The sequence below is a fragment of the Neomonachus schauinslandi genome, chromosome 4 (assembly GCF_002201575.2).
Source record: "Neomonachus schauinslandi chromosome 4, ASM220157v2, whole genome shotgun sequence".
Lineage (NCBI taxonomy): Eukaryota > Metazoa > Chordata > Mammalia > Carnivora > Phocidae > Neomonachus > Neomonachus schauinslandi.
The window spans coordinates 184867441-184886296 of record NC_058406.1 but is presented as its reverse complement, the minus strand read 5'-3'; the positions used below and the strand labels follow the sequence as shown (position 1 = coordinate 184886296).

Below are 18856 nucleotides of genomic sequence, written 5' to 3'. Positions count from 1 at the left end.
GGACTGCACTTTTCTGCAGGTTCGCCTGGGTTTTCAACAAATACAGCACCAATGTCCACCAGTAACGGTACTTTTTCCTCTTTACAGTCCTTCTCCCATTCTTGTCCTTCTGTGGTGCCCGTGGTCTGTAGTCCAGCTTTGGACACAAGCGGCAAAAGCCGCATCTTTGTTTTATTGTGCATCTCGGAGGGAGAGCTCTACCAGATGAAGGACAGTTTCCACCTGTTCCTAGTTTGCTAACTTAAAAAAAAAAAAAAGTTGTGAATAGGTTTTGAATTTTAGTAAATGCTTTTTCCTACATCTTTGAGATAATTGTAATTTAAAATTTTTTTACATCTGTTTTTTAAAATATAAATCAAATTTATTGAGATATAATTACATACAACAAAATGCATCCATTTTTAGTTTATAGTTAATGAGCTTTAAAAAAAACCCGTGTGTACACATATGACAACCACCTTAATCAGGGTGTAGAAAACACTGACTCCCCCAAAGCTCCTTCTGGCCCCTTTGCAGCTATCCCCGCCCCTGTCCAGAGGCAACCACTGATGAGCCTTCTGTTGAGGATTCATTTTGGCCTTTGAGAGAGTCCCCTACAAGTGGATCCTGCAGCGCGTACCATGTTGTACTGGCCTCCTTCCGAGCGCATTTCTAAGATGCGGCCAGCGGCTTGCACGTGCTAGCAATCCACACGATGGAGTAAGTGTCCCGTTGTAAACTTGTGCCCTAATCGGTCTGTTCACCAGTTGACAGACGTATGAGCTGTTTCCAGTTTGGGACTGTTACAGACGTTTGCATACAAGTGTTGATGTAGTTATGTGCTTTCATTTCTCTTACGTAATTATTGGGTGTTACTGGATAACGTGGTGACTGTCCATTGGCCTTTATCAGAAATGGCCAGCTTTCCCCCATAGAGTGGCCATACTCTTGTAACTTCATGGCAGCACCAGGTGAATCTGTTGTCCCTGCCGGCCTTCGCTGACCCGGCCTGGGCAGTCTTTGGGATGCTAGCCAGAGCCGGTGGGTGCGTGCTGGGGTCTCCTTGTGGTTCCAGTGACCAACGAGGAACGTCTTTCTGTGTGCTTACTGGCCGTTCCTGTAGCAGCTTTTCCAGTGTGTCTGTTCTTAGCCTTTCCCCATTGTTTACAGTTCACTTGTTTGTCTTACTGAGTTACGAGAATTTTTAAAACATACTATGCGTGCATGTCCTCTGTCAGACATGTATGTGTGTGTTTCTCGAATATTTGCTTCCGGTGTCTTGTCTTTTCCTTTTTGTAACCGTAGCTTTTAAAGAGTAAAAGTTTTCATTTTGATGATGTTTTTGAATTTATTATTTTATTTTTGCAGTTCATACTGTTTGTGTTCTAAGAAATCTTTGTCTATCCCAAGGGTCATTAGAGATTTTTCTCCTGTTTTCTTCCAGAAGCGTTGCAGCTGTAGATTTTACTTGATGTCTGTAATATGTTTTGTGTTGGTTACTTTTGTCAAGTTAAGTCCAACCTTTCATTCCTGGTATCTGCCCAACATTGACTCAGTGTCATTTTTCATGAGTTGCTGAACTCAGTTTGTTAATACAGTGGACCCTTGAACAACCCGGCTTGAACGGCTCATGTCCACTTACGTGGATTTTTTTCAATAAATATGGTACTGAAAGTAAATGTATTTTCATTTCCTCATGATTTTCTTAATAACGTTTTCTTTTCTCTAGCTTACTTTATTGTAAGACTACAGTATACGATAGGTACAATATACAAAATGAGTGTTGATCCACTCGGATACCGGTGTTGGTCAGTGGTAGGCTATTAGTAGTTAAGTTGTGGGACTGTCAAAAGTTATATGTGGGGTTTTGACTGTGAAGGGGGTTGGCGCCCCTCACCCTTGCCCAGTTCCAGGGTCAGCTGTACTGTTTCTTTGTCCGTGTTTATAAGTGAGATTAGCCCATGGTCCTCTTTATTCTGTCCAGAATAAATTTGCATCCAGTTGGATGACTTGCTCTTTGGGTGTGGGTGGAACTCTCCATAGAGCTGTCTGGAGCTTGAGTGGACAGGGACACCTTGACCGAGAAGCTGGGGTCTTTGAAGCTTGGAGAGCGGTGATCTGGAGACAGCCTCTCTCTGATGATGGCCCAGAGGAGCGTGTGGAGACGCGGCACTGTGGCTGCTGGCTGGGGGCGCGCTGTGATGTCCCACACTGCGTTAGAGGCCTGGTGTGTTCTCGGTGGAACCATCAGAGAAGATGATGCCCAGAGGCTCTGTTTGCCCCGGGGATGTCTTAGGCACTGGGTGTCTGGGCAGGATTGGCTGCCTCCCTGGCGCCTCATCGGCTGTGATGAGCCCAGTTGAAGATCGACTGGGCAAAGCCAGTTTGAATAAGGAAAGCCTTCATAGGCCAGCTGTCCTCATATTCTGGCCAAGGAAGGGAATGAATTCTTGCTTCCTGAAGGATGACCAAAGCTCTAGGCCAGAGAGAAAGATCCTGAGAACCAAGCTGAGCTCAGATCTGCCCTGCCGGGGGCGGTCTCTCATGTCCTCTCCCTCCCCTCACCCCACTTGCCCTGCTCCCACATCCCATGAGCTGCTGACAATGACTGAGATTTGGAGCCTGTCCCAGTCTATTCACTATCAATCCTTTGCATTTTTCCCTTACGAGGGACCTTCGGGGGGCCAGGCCGGTATCACGGCCTTTCCTGTCTGTATTTTATGAGGCATTGTGTGTAAGAAGAGTCAAGTACTTGGGGAGTTAAATCAGAATGCCTCAAAACCACCCTGAAATGCTGACAGAGGTGCTAAGTGGGGCCCTCTTGGAGCAGACCAGCAGAGAGGGTGGGTGGGCATCGCTTTTCCTTGAGCCTTGAGCCAGTGGGATAGTTGAGCTGTCTCTGGCCATTCAGAGTGTGTTCCTGCATGCCTCCCTGCTGAGCTGTGGCCAGGCAGGCACAGTGGGCAAGGGGCGGGGGGGGGGGGACAGGGCACAGGTCTAGTCTGCCTATGGAGCCCCGAAACAGAAGGGTTCCTGTGTGTTTGTTGGACTTCTGCCGCTGTGATGCCCAGGTAACACGCAGCACCAGCATCTCAATGCCTGTCACAACAGAGATCCTGTTTCGTGCTCATGGCCCTGCAGGTCACCTGACCGTCCGGCTGGGTCAGGCTGCCCCTGGGCTGTGAGGCAAGTTTAGGGTCTTTGTTCTGGAGCCCACATGAAAGGGCAGCAGCACCCAGGGTGCATACTTACAGCAGATCCCAGGAGCACAAGAGGCCAAGCCAGACACACAAACCCCAGGAAAGCCTCGGTGTGGGTCACCTCTTTGGACTTGGCAGTGACCAGAGCAAGGCCACAGCTGAGCCAGCACCCAGTGTCGACCAGGGAGGGGTGGTGTCTGCTCTGGTGGGCGATCCTGCAGAGTCAGCCTGCAGAGCACATGGTATCCGATCCTCCAGCTTTGGGAACAGGAACCCCAGGAAGTTCTGGGTGCATGTGTTGTCTGCCGGATGTAGGGTGCAGCGTGCCCGGCGTGGGGGAGGCTGTCCCGTGTTTGACCGACCGAGTGAGCGTCAGCCCACTGAAGGTTCTGATCTGAGTCTTTAGAGAAGGACGTTGAAAGTCATCTCACTAGAAGGAGCCACAGGTCTTAGAAAATGGCTCATAAACCGGTGTTAGAAGAATGTTGTCCTTGCGTGCCATTTCTCTGATTTTATTGACATTTTGCTTGAATTCTGTCCTATTTCAGGGAAATCGTGGAACATATGGTCCAGCACTTTAAAACACAGATCTTTGGGGATCGGAAACCAGTGTTTGATGGAAGAAAGAATCTCTACACAGCGATGCCCCTTCCAATTGGGAGGGATAAGGTAAGTTTACAGGGATGCGTTTGCATCAGACGATGTGCAATGAGGTAAAATTCAAACGTGTTGTTACATACTAAATCACCTGGGAGGAAAGAGCGGCCGGTTGCTGTGTGCTTCATCCTGAGATCTGTAGAAACTACTTCTATGTGTTGTGCTCTCCTGTGTTGGGGGGGGTCAGCCAGGTTCAGAGACAGGAGCCGAGAGCTTCTCAGAACGACAGCACACGTCGCACATGCCGCACCCCCCCACCCCCGTGCACACACATGCACGGCGCCTGCGCCTCACACCGCCGTCAGACCAGAGCCCAGCTTGCTGGGACTGTAGAGACCCGTGGAAGAGCATGTTTGCGGGGCTGGGATGTGTGTGATGGTGGCCGTGAGATCCAGCAGAGGTCCAGCCTGAGCCACGGTTCCCGCTGAATGATAATCACTGATCAGTAACCACCAGGGATAGTGCTAATATTAAAATGTTGCCTTTTCTTATTGTTTTTGTTGTCATGGCTTTACTTAAAGAGTAATACAATTTCTGCCTAGAAGTTGTCACTTCTTGGCACATCTTGCAACAAATGGGCTGATCCAGGATGGTTTATTAATAGGAGAAGAGCAAAGCTCAGCTCAGAAATAATCTTTACACAAACTTTAAAAACAAAAAACACAGCAGAGAAATAAGTAACTTCACGAGTGTCCCAGTGAGAACAGTGAAGTTGATTCCATTTGAGAATGACCTACCCAATTAACTTCTTAAGCCCCTGGGTCCCTGGGAAGGAGTGCAGCTTGGTGCTTACAGAGTCTCATACTGCTGGCCAGCAAGATGCAGGTTCTCCGCAGCCATGAAATGTTTTCGCTTTTCCATTGTTTTATAATCTCAACATGACTAAGTTCTTTATGCTTGTCTGAATCGCCAAGAGACCAGGCGGTTTTGGCGCTGGGTGGCACAGCTCGGACTTGGCCGTGCTCTGATAACAGAGTACGTTATGGCCGAGGCAAGGCCACGCCGTGATAAGGGCTCCTTACCAGCTGGTCTCAAGGGGATCCCGAGATAACAGTGGTGCGTGACGGGGCTGGGTGGGGGTGACTGACATTGGCATTCTGAATTAGAGGGAGTCCCGGGACCCTTTGCCTGTCCACTGAGTTGGGATCATGCCTTGCAAAGAAACATGCTGGTGCATTTGAAATTTATTGATTATGAAGTTTTTAATTTGCACGTTTGTTTTTGTTTAAACTTGTGTAAGAAAAAAGAAGCATAAGGAGTTTATTCCCAGTTTATCTGTACACATGTATAATCAGACACTAGGCGGGGCATAGGAACATTTTCCTTCAGAAGGAGTGGGGGAGTCGATACAGTTTTCAAATTTGAAACTTGTCCTTATAGAAGTTAACCAGGCTCTGGGGTAAACCAGGACCTGATTCAGGTGCTTGCGTTGCCCTCTCCTGGGGTGGGACCTTGAGGAAGCCATCTTAAAGCCCCAAGTGCCACATCTATAAAAGAAGGGGGGGGGGGGGGGGTGGTGTACAGAAGCCACCTCCCAGGGTTCTTGTGAAAACTGAATGAATCCCCCCCAGGAAGAGGATCTCCACGAGTGATGAGCTGCATGTGCCCCTGATGCAGGACCTGGGGGAAGGGGGTCTGCATTTCTCCGACACAGCTCCCAGGTGATGCCCATACTGCTGGTCCCAAATCATACTTAGAGTCGTCAGGGTTTCAAATACTTAATTACAACACGGCCAGCAGAGACTGCTGGGTGTGGTTAGTGGTCTAAGAGGTCAGGATGTGCCCTCCATGCTCTCAAGTTTCACCCCCTGCTTTTTGTGCGTTCTGCAGATGAGCATGGAGAGCCTGCCCCAGACCGCTGCTTCCCATCATTTTTCAGTTTCTGTCAAACAGTTGCGATATGCAGATGTTAATCTCTTCAGTTTAAGAGCTGATATGATGTGGCCCCTTTCCTGCTCCCAGATACTCACCTCTTGTGGCAAATCGTCTCTTGCTGTTGTTTTCTTTTACTTTTTTTTTTTTTGTAAAGTACTTTTCTTTGTGTGATGGGCACTTCTGTAGCCCGAGAAAATCCTTTACTGTCCCCTTCACCTGTGTGTGCTGGTGGCTGGATGGGGGCTGCAGGGGGCTCTCGTCCAGGTCTGCACACAAAACGTGGCCCGTGGCCCGTGGCCCTTACTCACGGAAGGCAGCGCTTGTAATTTACCGTTTCTCCTGCTAAGTAGCGCACGCACTTTAAGTCCAGCCCCTGTGTGGGAGGCCAGGCACCCTGGTTGGGCTGAGAGATGCTGTGGCCCAGGCCAGGCCCTCACGTTTCAGAATCTGAGACTGAGGAAGCTGTAGGAGTTGATCACCATTTGGGGTTTAACTCCCAGGCCCTCTTCCCAGTGACATAATGTGATTTGCGAGATCAGAATGTATGTCATTTGTTGCTCCTGGCACTGGGTCCAGCCTTGGGACCCCTCTTTGGGTCTTCAGCTTCTTGTAGCTCCGGTCTCTCTCTGCTTATTCAGGGAAGGCATTCCTAGAAGGCAGTCACACGTCAGGCCAGGGGCACAACTCGAATCAGTAAGAGACCCCGCGTGGAAGGGAGGACATGTCTGCACAAACACACGGCTTGGAGCTGCCGCCTGTTCGGCTCTGTGCGGCACATCAGGCCGGGGCCGTGAGCGCAAGCCCGCTGACTGCTGACTTGAACAGGTGATGGGGGTTCTGGGCAGGGCAGAGAGGCTTCCGCGCTGGCTCCGAGGGTCAGGAGGTTTGAGGGCAGGCAGGAGGGGAGGGCAGAGGCTGTGGGGGCAGGGAACCACCCGTCAGGTCCCTTCCTTGGGCAGCATCCAGGTAAAGGGTCTGCTCAGCCTTGTCTGCTCTTTGGGGCTATTCTGCTGCCTCTCAGCGCTAAGGGTCCCTCTGGGAGCCACAGCGTTTGTCCAAGTGCCTTGAAGCCAGCTGGCCCGGGTCAGAGGTGCTCGGCAGGTGTGGCTCTCACCTGGCAGAGCCGCCACTTGCTGGTACCCTGCGGGTCGCACTGATGAGGGTGACTGAGTCCCCACGCCCCTCGCAGACGTACGAGGAAGGACTGTGGTTTTGTCCAAAGTGATTTGGAGGGACGACAGTTGGCTTTTGAAGAGGCTGGTTGCCGAGCAGTGACAGATGGCCTTTCATATCAGCGCCCTGCACACATCTCGCCCATGACGTGACCTGCATGGCCCGCTCGGGAAGGCTCGGTGGGGGGTGGCCCCGGGCCCTGCCCATACTGCCTCTCTTTCCCCAGAAGAGGTGGCAGTGAGTTCCCGGGGCCTCGGCCACACAACAGCCCAGTTGTAGACAAGAGAACCCGGTGGAAACACCCCTGCCTCCCCCGTCCACGGTTTCTCGGTCACTGACGGTGCTCTTCTCCCGCTCCTCGCGGGGTAGGTGTCCCCGTGGGGCTCCCCCGGGGCAGCTCTGGAGACTTTGAGTGTGGGCCTTTGGTCTGTCTGGAGAGACTGACTCTCGCTTCTCCGGGCCGGGGTGTAGCAGGCAGCCCCTGCGTCCCACCACCTCCAGTCAGCAGCCTTGGGCTGCTGCGTTGTTGGGACCGAGAGCGGCAGGTTGGTGAGAAATTGAAGTATCTTGGTGTGTGGACGGACTCTGCTGGCCGGGGCCCAGACCGACATGAGGGTGTCCTGAGGCTGGCGTCACAGCCGAAGGCCGGCGCCGCCCCGCCCCGTGATGGGGCATTTCTTCTGAAGGTGCCACTGTCCCGAAGCTGTCGGATAGGTGTGCCAGGCAGCCCCTCGAGGCACCCTGTGTGTGGCAGACTCGTGGGGCCTGGAGCTGGTTCTGCTCCCTTTGTGTGGGGCCACGAGGAGGCCAGGCCGGAACCCCCTTAAACATGGGTAGAAGTATCTTTTGCTGAAGGAAAATACACCCCCTCCACCCCCCCGCTTAGTTTGCTTGTGGAAGCGTTTCCCCCAGCTTTACGGAGGTATAATTGACACATAAAATTGCATATATTTAGTGTGCATGATGACTTGATATATGTATATGTTGTGGAATGATCACCACAATTAACACATCCATCACCTCCTGTAATTACCACTTTTTAACTTTTTTCCACATTTTCTTAATTGACGTGGCAAAATGGTATTGCAGTGCTTTTCTTGCAAAGAAAAGTTTGGTTTGTTTATCTGAATGCCTCATTACTTCATAAAAACATCATTTGTGCTCAAGGCCAGACTCTAATCTCCTTAAGGGCAGGTTCTCCGCGTGCCTGAGCCCCAGCGCATCCCTTCCCACGGAGGCTGCCAGCCATAGTCACGCAGGATCGGGGTGGGGGGGGGCATCTTCAGACTTTTATTTCTAATTGGAGTATTGTGGACATGCAGCACTGTATTGGTTTCAGGTATACAACATAGTGATTCAACAATTCTGTCCGTTACAAAATGCTCCCCATGATGAGTGTGGTCACCACCTGTCGCCACACCAGGTCATGACGGTATTGGCCATATTCCCCGAGCTGCACTGATCATCCCTGTGACTTACTTATTTTATACCCAGAAGTGTGTACCTCTTCATCCCCTCCATGTACTTCACCCAGCCTCCCTCCCCTCCCCTCTCGTGACCACTAGTCTGTTCTCCATATTTACAAGTCTGTTTCCGTTTTTCTCCTGGTTCATTTGTTTTTTAAATTCCAGATATAAATGCAATCCTATGGTGTTCGTCATTCTCTGTGTGTTTCACTTAGCATAATATCCTCCAGATCCATCCATGTTGTTGCCAATGGCAAGAGACCCCCCCCCTTTTGATGGCTGAGCAATATTCCATTATGCATGGATAGCACCTCCTTATCCATTTGTTGGTCAGCAGCACCTGGGCTGCTTTCCTGTCTTGACCATCGAAGATAATGCTGCGATCTGCTCAGGGACGCATGTCTTTTTCAGATTAGTGTTTTCATTTTCTGTAGGTAGATCTCTAGTAGTGGCATTACTGGATTGGACCGTGTGGTGCTCCTGCTGTTCGCTTTTTGCGGACCCTCCGTACTGTCTGCCACGGTGGCTGTGTCCCCGCCGGCACTCTGTACTGGTCGTCTTTTGATCCTAGCCTTTCGGACAGGTGTGAGGGGACGGCTCACTGTGGTTCTGGTCTTCCTGGTTTTAGCAGCTGTGTGTGCAACCATAACATCTATCATTTCCTTCCGGAAGGGACCTTGTCCTGTGGCTCAGTCCCGCTTGCTCTTCCATCCTGAGGTCCGTGCGCCTGGAAGTGTCTGTTCTCTCTCACTGCCGTCTCCGCGCTGGGCCTTGGGTCATGGGCCGTTAGTGGCTGCCAGGCGTGGCGGTGGCCTGAGGGCTGCTGGGCAGGTGTCCTCCAGGACACAGGTGTGCAGGTGACTTCGGTGCATGCGGTCGGCTTGTAGCTCTCATGACGGTTGAACGTGGTGTGGTGAGTGCATGAGGGAAGGTGTGCTTCAGGAGCGGAGAGTGGCCTGCAGGCCTGCTGCGTGAGGAGGGAGTGAGGAGGGCAGGGAGGAGCCTGATGTGGCTGGAACGCTTGACCTGGGTCGTGACTCCCGCCCCGGAGTTTTCCAGGCACCTGCTGGGGGAGGGCGTTCCAGGCGCACAGGCAGCGGGGCGGAACCCTCTTCCTCCCGGGACTCGCAGGCTTGGGGGGACACATCTGTGTTGTGCTGCCCTGAGGGTGGTGGCCCCCCGGTGACAGGTGGGGAGTGGGCTGGACCTCTAGTCTGAACATTTGTATTTTTATATATAAAAAGTAGTGAATGAAGTCTTCCTTCCTGGGATCTTTGGATGTTTAAGGATAAAATATATGTAATCCGTGACCTGTCACATTAGACACTTCACAAATATTGGCTTCGATGTTTATGGCATGTTTCAGTCACCACCCGAGTGGGGTCTGTGTGGGCCATGTGTTCGGGACGTACTCCTCAGCTACCAGCCACTGAGCTGCGGGATCGTAAGTGGTGCAGTGAGTGATGGGGTAAAGGTGGGTCTGGGTGCCAGGAGGAGCCAGGCGCATGGGCGAGGAGCACCTCACAGTTGGGAGGAGACTGTCTGCTTCAGGGAGTGAGTCACGGGGGCACGCTCCCGACCACTGTCCAGGACGCCAGCCACTGGCCACACGCGACCGTGTCAATGTGGATTCATGAAAAGTTAACAAAGCTGAAAATTCAGTCCCTCGGCCACACTGTTCACATTGCAAGTGCTCAGCGGCCACATTGGGCCAGTGGCTGGCGTCCTGGGCAGCGCAGGAAGAGACTGTTTTCGTTATCACAGAAAATTCTGTTGGACGGAGCTGTTGGAGACCGTTGAGCACTATTGTGGCAAATATTCTGACGTTTGGCTAAGAATTTTAATTTCTTCCCAGGAGATTCTGATGGGGTCTTGTAGTGGAAGCTTTTTTCTCTGCATGTTCTCTACGTGGAGGTGCCAATGCCCTTGGGTCGCAGACTGTCCCGTAGAACAGCTTCTGGAAACGGTGGGGAAGAGCCCAGTGCGAGTCCCCACCACCCACACTCTCTGATCTTCCCACATTTCATCGTGAACCTGGTTTAGTCAGAGGAAAGGTGGACGCATTGTAGGCGGGTACCCACCCGTCTAGAATCTGCAGTGGTTAGCATTTGCCTGTTTGTTTTACCACACATCTGTCCTAGGAAGGCTTTTTGTTCATGGTTTATTCACTGCAAAGCTAGTTTGTGGACTCCTAAGGGACCCAGAAAATGGGAATCCCCAGACCCATTGCAACATTTTCAGTTCCCCTGGGAAATAACTCTCCAGGACCCTCGGCTGGCTCCCAGGCCCCCTGCCTGTGTCTCCCCACCCCGTCTGGGCCCCCCGCCCCGCTCTGGCGGAGCCTCCTCACGATACCGTCTTTCGCTGCTTGCCTCTCCAAGCTGCCTCTGTGTGCAGGGCCAGGCAGAAATCCTGGGTCCCGTGTCAGTCACGGTGCCCATGCCCATGTGTGCCTGGTGGGATAAAGGATGAGCTAGAATTTCCCAACCCAGGGCTGTTGCACCACCTTCACCCTCCCAGTAGCTTCTTAAGGGGCAAGTGTGAGTAACCGCATGCTCTGGATCTCCTCCAGGTGGAGCTGGAGGTCACGTTGCCTGGAGAAGGGAAAGACCGCATCTTCAAGGTGTCCATCAAGTGGGTGTCCTGCGTGAGCTTACAGGCGTTACACGATGCACTTTCGGGGCGGCTGCCCAGCGTCCCCTTCGAGACGATCCAGGCCCTGGATGTGGTCATGAGGCATTTGCCATCCATGAGGTGAGGTCCAAGGAAGCGGGAGCATCTGCTTCTGACCCTGAGCATTACCTGGAGAATATGAAATCTCTGTGCAAGGATGAATGAGGTGTTGGAGTCGGGGTGGTGATGGCCATGGATTTCTATGATGGAAATTATAGCAATACTAACATGAAACATTTTTAATATAAAAATAAATCACCAGGGGCCCCTGGCTGGCTCAGTTAATAGAGCACGTGACTCTCGATCTCAGGGTTGTGAGTTCAAGCCCTGTGTTGGGCAGAGATTACTTTAAAAAAAAGGAAATCACTGGAATTCTCAACGTGGAACAAAAAGATGGTCTGCCCGTCTTTGTGCACAGTGGGCATGATTTTTCACTTGCCTGATACTATGAGCATGTTCTGTGTCTGTGGCCTTCACGGGTAGGACTTGTAATAGTAGAGTGATACTCCCAGTATCCTACTTGATGGAGCACCCACAGCATGAAGGACGCTGAGACTGCAGGCGACACGATGCTTCGGACCGTTGGTTTATTCCACAAATCGCCACACTTGAACTTCCTGGGACAGAGGGTGATTGGACACTTGAACGGCTCATACTCTGCCAGGTGGCAGGGCTGCACTGTTTCCCTGTGTCTCAGCCTCGTACGAGCCAGGCCGCTTTGCCACACGCAGACCTCGGGGTCTGATCTGGGACCACCTGCTCTTCCCATGTGTGCAGCACCTGCCGGGGCCTCGGGAACCGTTTGAATGAACCAGTGACAGGAGAAATGAGCCTCCTTGCTGACCTCTCCTTGACTGACAAAGCTCTAAGATTTGAGGAGGGAGTGGGGCTCCCTTTGTCCCTTTGTGGGGGTGAGAGAAGGTGCTCTGGAGTGCCTCGTTGGATTTTAAGGGGACCCTGATGTTCTCAGTCTCCAGACTTGGCGGGGGGGCAACCAGATACCGGGCAGGTGTCACTCCTAGCAGGGATCCTTCCCCCGGCCCCCGGGGTATAATCTGCTACTGCTTGGAACTTCTGCTGGCAGGAAGGCAGGTGGGTGCAAAAAAAAAAATCTAGAAAGGCAGTTGCCAAAACGTTGAATACATTTTTCAAATGAGTGGCGGAAATTACTGTGATTTTTGTTTTCTGAGTTTTGAATTAATTACCATGTTACTTTTACAATCAGGAGGAAAGTCTCCTTTCATTTTGGAAAAATAATAGAAAAAGTGGCGGGATTAACATGGGTCAGGGGGAGAGAGAGAGGACCATCCCCACCATCCGGTTGATAGTGCAGCCTGTAGGTGGATAACACAACCCCTAAAAGAAGCATCTTCCTTTTGGATCCTTGGTGAGGACGCGTCCTGGGGGACCAGGCACGTTGGTGCAGCTGCTCGGTGTGCGCCTCATGCAGGCGGCTTCCTGCCCTCCGTGCACTGTGGGCAGCCGGGCCCTGGACGGCGTGCGGGTCTTCCCACACATCCACCTTACCATCCTGCCTGGGAGGCCGAGCTCCCCGCCGCCCCCCCCCCCCCATATTGAGAGCCTCCCCTGCAGAGGAGCTGCGTGGAGCGGGGAATGGATGCTGGGTTCTACGTCCCAACATGGTCCCAGGCAAAGCAGCCAGGCTCCCCCCGGCCCGGGGCTGCTTCAGTCCAGCCGCCTTGGCCTGATTGCGGTGGCCACTTGGCAGACGCTCCTTCCACCCGTCCCTGCACACGCAGCACTGCGCTGTCCTAGAAAGATGTGAAGCGCTGCGCACAGCTAAGCCCTGGAGGATGAGCATTAAAGTACGGGGTGGGGGGTGGGGAGGGTCAGAAACACGGATGAAGCCAGGGACACCCTGTGCGCCCTGGGCCCTGCACAGCCAGAGCCCGCGTCGGGAATCCAGAAGCACGGTGGGTGGGAGACCAGCTGCTCCCCTGCGCCCTGCGTGCCGAGGCCCCGCGTCCCCGAGGCTGTGCCTTAAACAGTGCTCCTCAGCATCAGCCACGGACGCCTGCAAAGTGCAGTTCGGTAAAAACGGCGGAACCGTTGGCACGTGTGAGTGTTTGCCTGCTTGCTTGTCACGATGAGCAGCAAACTTGGCGTCAGCCTGTTCTTTCTGATCAGACAGGGGGTCTCTTGTTTCAGGTACACCCCTGTGGGCCGCTCCTTCTTTACAGCGTCCGAGGGCTGCTCCAACCCCCTTGGCGGGGGCCGGGAAGTGTGGTTTGGCTTCCATCAGTCCGTCCGACCTTCCCTTTGGAAAATGATGTTAAATATCGATGGTAAGCGAAGCCCCAGTCTTTGTCATCGGGGGGGGGGGGTTGGAGCGTCACCGAGGGGCCGAGACCTGGGGGAGCCAGCGCCTGTGTGGCCTCCGCCCGAGCCTCAGATGCTGCCACACCTGGCCTCCCTCACCTGCTTGTGAGACGTGATCCTCAGAACCACCCGCAGGGCCCGCTCCCGAGACTGAGGTTCGGGGCGCTGAGACGGGCCTGCGTCCCTGACTCGTTCCCAGATGCTGCTGCCTCTGTCCACCAGGCAGGGCCAGTGTTTCTGGGGGGTGTGAACTGACCTCCCACCGCTAGGCCCGCCCACCATCTTGCCTTTTCCTTATGCAGCCTGGTTGGTAGGAGTGCGGGATAGCTGGCTAGGGGCCTGCCTGGTCGGTTGCCTTCTGGCTGGTCTCCTCCGGGTTTAGGGTGCCCTGCCCTCGCGGGAGACTCAGGGTTGGATCACGCAAGGAACAGTACGCTTCAGAGAGATCTGCACCAGGAGACAGTCAGAAAATCCACAGTCATGGCTGTTGTGATCTGGTGGGGTTTCATTTTAAACCTAATCTTATTCTCAGACGGTGACTTTATCTTTGGGCCCTGAGCAGAGGGAGTATGGGGCAGCCCCCTCTGGCTCTGTCCCACCCTAAGGCCCAGAGGTGGACCCCGGGGATGGGGGAACAGAGCCAGGTGGCCGGCCTGCAAGGGGCACCGTTGGGCACATCTCACATCAGCTTTTACTTTTCTCTCTTTCCACCTACAGTCTCAGCAACTGCATTTTATAAGGCACAGCCAGTAATTGAGTTTGTTTGTGAAGTTTTGGATTTTAAAAGTATTGAAGAACAACAGAAACCTCTGACAGATTCCCAAAGGGTAAAGTTTACCAAAGAAATCAAAGGTGGGTTGCTGCCTTGCGTGTGAGGCCCTGACTTTCCCCCTCGCTGCACTTCCTGAGCTCCTAAGGGGATGAAGGCGGCGAGAGTGATTAGCCATCCCGAGAATTAGCACAGATTTGAACTAAGCCCATTTCACAGCACGGGAACAGTGATGTTCTCAGTAAACGGCTTTCCACGGGGTCAGCGACCAGTGCGTGCAAGTCACTGGGCTCTCGGAGCAAAGAGCAGCGTGTGGTTGTTACCAGTACCTCATGCTTGTCTGGAATGGGGAGCACGCTTTCATGCCTTGTCCTGGGCACCTACCCACCAAGCCTGCTTTCCACTCAGGGAAACACGGCCCGAGTGCAGTGGCCTGGCTCGGGCCCTTGGCCCAGCCGTGGAGAGTCGGCCAGCACCTGTCGCCCACGCCCCTCCGCACCTGTCCTCCTCAGGGCTTTCTAAAGGCCATCAGAAGTGCCGGCTGCTAAAAATAGTCCTGGAGGAAGCACAAAGTCTCGCTGAGCCAACATCGTCTCTTTTATCTTTAAGAACTGTGTCCAGCCTCTGGCCTTGGCATTTCTGGGGCAGAAGGCATCCCCGTGGGTGAGCCGGGCCCTGCGCACAGGTCCCCGCACTCAGGGCAAGTGCGGCCCTGCAGCTGCTGCGGAACACCCTCCCCTGGGGTCTGTGGGCTCCGGGGACAGCCGGTGCTCAGGAAGTGGGGCCCATGCTCCGGGCCAGGCCGGGGCTTGACTGTGAGGCCGGGCTGCTCTGTGTTGCCAGGTCTAAAGGTGGAGATAACGCACTGTGGGCAGATGAAGAGGAAATACCGTGTGTGCAACGTGACCCGGCGGCCCGCCAGCCACCAAACGTAAATGGCCCCACCCCCCCCCCCCCGCCCCGGACCCACTCTCCGCGGTCCCTCTGATGGCCCAACTCCAGAGCAGTGACCCTCCTGGGAAGGATCATTTCATTCTAGTTCAGAATTCTGGAACCATGCCTTTGCCTCAGTAGAACCAAACTGCATCCAATGAGATAAAATCATGAAATTGCACCGTACGGGGTGGGAAGGGGTTGGTGGCTCCTTGTTGATTTTCCCTCTTGAATTTTACAGGCGAGAGAGGGTCATTTTTGTTTGTTTTCCCGTCCTTAGTGCTGAGCCGGTGCTGGGAGCTAGCGGGGATCAGTAGGCGCCCCCCACCGCCAAGGCGTGGCTACTTCCTTACTTACCCTGTAGATCTCTGGGATCTGTGATTGTTGCATGTTACATGCATGTCAGTGTTTTTTATTTCGCAACTCCAGAGATAATACGGAAGTTTAGGAACTACCTGTCCGAAGGGCATGATTGGTTTTGACCCCTGGAAGGTGCTTTGGACATTTGCCCCCACCCCAACCCCCACCCACCTTCTCCAGCCCTCAGCAAGCAGACCGGGGGAGCGGGCTCATGTGGGGTCTGCTGCCTGAGCCCCTTCTTGGCTTCCCTAGATTCCCGCTCCAGCAGGAGAGCGGGCAGACGGTGGAGTGCACGGTGGCCCAGTACTTCAAGGACAGGCACAAGCTGGTTCTGCGCTACCCCCACCTCCCGTGTTTACAAGTCGGACAGGAGCAGAAACACACCTACCTTCCCCTCGAGGCAAGTCCCGTCTCCTGTCCGCGCTGCTCTGGGGCTGGTGGGAGAACCGTGGGCCTCAGGCCAGTGATGCCCCTCGCGCCTGCCTCCCCGAGAATGAAACGGTGTGGTGACTCCCGTGGGATTCGTGGGCCCATTCAGGACGTGCCCGTTGTGCCCAGCAGGCCCTTTGAACAGGGTGGAAGATGCTCAGAAAAGCTACTATTTCTTCACTTACTGTTGGAAAAATCCTGGCCCAGGGAAAGATTAAATGCTAAAGCTGAGGCCCACGTTTTAACTCTTTTCTGTTAGTGCCTTAAATTCTCTGTACTTGTCCAGCTACCCAAATATCCAGGTGGTTTTCCTGGGCCCTGGTCCAGAAGGCCGGCCTCCTCCCCATCAGCACGCAGCTTCATGCTCCTACGTTGTGAGGTTCCCAGCACGCACTGGTGCCAGGCCAGGCTCACCCAGGAGGATCTCTGGTGCCGACCGCGGGCCCTGAGCAGCCCCAATCCTGGAGGGTCGTAGGGACGGCCACTATGGTGTGTGCGGGGCGCCTCGCCATGTGTGGCTAAGAGACGGATGTGTCACAGGCTGAGCCAGGGCACCACGCTCAGCCCAGACCCCCGCCTGTCCTCCAGCACCGGGGCCAACGCCCTGTCTCTTCTTTGTAGGTCTGTAACATAGTGGCAGGACAGAGATGTATCAAAAAACTGACCGACAATCAGACCTCAACCATGATCAGAGCGACCGCCAGGTCAGCGCCGGATCGGCAAGAAGAGATTAGCAAGCTGGTGAGCGTCACGTTCCCAGGGCCAGCCCGGGGGTGGGGACACCATGGGGACTGTGGTACGTGGCGCCGGGCAAGGGAGCCCCTGGTGCTTGGGACAGACACGGCTTATTTCTTTTTTCCTTTTCAAGATGCGAAGTGCAAGTTTTAATACAGATCCGTATGTTCGTGAATTTGGAATCATGGTCAAGGACGAGATGACAGACGTGACCGGGCGGGTCCTCCAGCCGCCCTCTATCCTCTACGGGGGCAGGGTACGTGGGGGCGGGGCTCGGGGGACACGCCGTGTGTCTGGCAGGTGATGGTGGAGCAGGAACTTTTGACCCCCTCGGGTCAGAACCATGCCAGAGGTGTAGACCGTGGCCAAGGTAAGGAATTCTTGCCACTCTAGTCCAAGCCAGTGCACGTTACGGGGCCTCAGTAAGGACTGAGTTGCTGGGCCCTTTCTGAGGATTTTCAGAATAACTTTTATTTTTTCAAAAGGTGATTTTTATTACCCCATTGAAATCTGGAAAGCATTGTTCTTTGGGCCCTCTGCCACTGATGAATTATTTTCCAGAAACTTAGACTTCTTTTCTGTTTTTCTAACTTCAGTGTTAGAGGTATTTGGTGACAGACAGAGCTGTTAGTCACTCAGGTTTTGTTTGTTTTTGCTGGTGTAATGCCTGGCTTCATCAGCACATCATAAAGCGATCCTGTCCATTGAGCCCTGCAGAGCTCATGGGAAGGGTCTTCATGCACTTCCTCAGGGCCGGGCCCCCAGACGCGGAGCACGGCTTTACCGGGTGGGTGGCGGGGCCCCGGGGGCCTCAGCCTCACTCATTGCGGGCTGCTCACCCACAAGCTCTGATGGAAGATTGGAGTGACTCTGCCTTTTACCCTCGTCCTCAGGACCCATAGCAAGGCCTGGTTTTGTTTGTAGGGTTTTCCCCTTTCTTAGTGTAAAACGTTAAGTTCTGCTTTTTATAATGTTCCAAAGTTCAAAAGGCACAAAGAACTACAGGAGGGGGGCACCTGGCCGGCTCAGGGGAAGAGCCTGTAAGTCTTGATCCCAGGGTCATGGGTTTGAGCCCCACGTTGAGCCTGGAGCCTACTTACAAAGCACAACACAGCAAAACAAAGCATTATAGGAAGAAGACTCTTTCCCCAGGTCTCACTTGCTCTCCCAGGAAGTGATTGGTGTTTTATCTTGTAAAGCTGCCCAGGGATTATTCACATGAGTTTTCATCCCTTTTGGTGCAATTAGTAACATTAAATACGCCTCTTTGTACTTGAAACTTTCTCTTAGAGCCCATAGAGGTCTTGGAGATGGTTCCATATGTATGTGACGTGTGGCTTGTTCTTTTGGACTTTCACTGCACGGTATTGTGTGTGGGGGCCCCCATCCTGGTGCCCGCCCTCTGAAGGAGACTTCTGAGCAAGGCTTCCGGGCTCTGAGCTCACTTGTGCACTTGCTATGTCCAGACGTGCTGCAAACATAGCACCTTTTTGAGCCCTTCTTAAAACCCTAGGAGGAAGAGTGTGTGATTCCCTTTCACAAGTAAGTGGAGAGATGGCTAGAAATAGAGATTTACGTGGCCCTTGGGTGATCAAATCGGGACCGCAAATCTGTCTGCTTATGTCTGTTTCGACTTTCTGACTCAAGAAATACAGGAGTAGTCTGGAAGACAAAAGAGCTCTTGTAACTCATCTTGCAAAAATATTAGAATTGTAGGGATGGGAAGTTTTTGATGCTTCTAAATGAACACATTTTTCCAGATCTCTGAAACATTTTAATGAGAACACACACTTTTCTTCACCTACCCTACTTGTTGTCCATTGTTGGAGCAAGACATTAAATGCCCCCCAGGGGACGTTTAGCGATGTCTGGAGGCTGGCATCTGGTGACAAGAACTGCTAACATCCGCAGTGCATAGGACAGTCTGAATGTCAGCGGTGCTGAGGCTGAGAATCGCATGTGTCCTAAGAGCCCATGTCTGCTGAAACCGTGTGTGTGCGTGTGCATGTACGTGCGTGTGTGTGTGCATGCGTGTGTGTGCGTGTGCACGTGTGTGCACTGAGTCTGGAATACCAGACTGGTGGGGGGCTGTCTCTTACAGAAGCCTGTCTCTAGTAGCAGCGGGGAAATAGTTATAAAAATATTGGAAAGAAAAGAGTTCATTTCTAAAATGTTTGTTTTTTACAATAGGCTTGTGTGACTTTTGTAATAAAAAATGTTTTCCACTAGAAACGCTCCCATAACCAAGTGACAGGAGCTCAGGTGCA

At 53.1% G+C, this 18856-nt stretch overlaps 1 protein-coding gene across 1 annotated transcript in view; it reads left to right on the top strand.

Annotated features, from left to right (window-relative positions):
- The window catches only part of AGO2 (argonaute RISC catalytic component 2), a 49035-nt gene that overhangs the window by 11993 nt on the left and 18186 nt on the right, over positions 1 to 18856 (top strand). The window contains exons 2-9 of the mRNA XM_021688819.1: positions 3728 to 3848; positions 10923 to 11104; positions 13193 to 13329; positions 14081 to 14215; positions 14976 to 15063; positions 15678 to 15825; positions 16476 to 16595; positions 16723 to 16845. Of these exons, the coding sequence (XP_021544494.1) occupies positions 3728 to 3848; positions 10923 to 11104; positions 13193 to 13329; positions 14081 to 14215; positions 14976 to 15063; positions 15678 to 15825; positions 16476 to 16595; positions 16723 to 16845 (1054 nt within the window). The remainder of the gene's footprint in view (positions 1 to 3727; positions 3849 to 10922; positions 11105 to 13192; positions 13330 to 14080; positions 14216 to 14975; positions 15064 to 15677; positions 15826 to 16475; positions 16596 to 16722; positions 16846 to 18856) is intronic.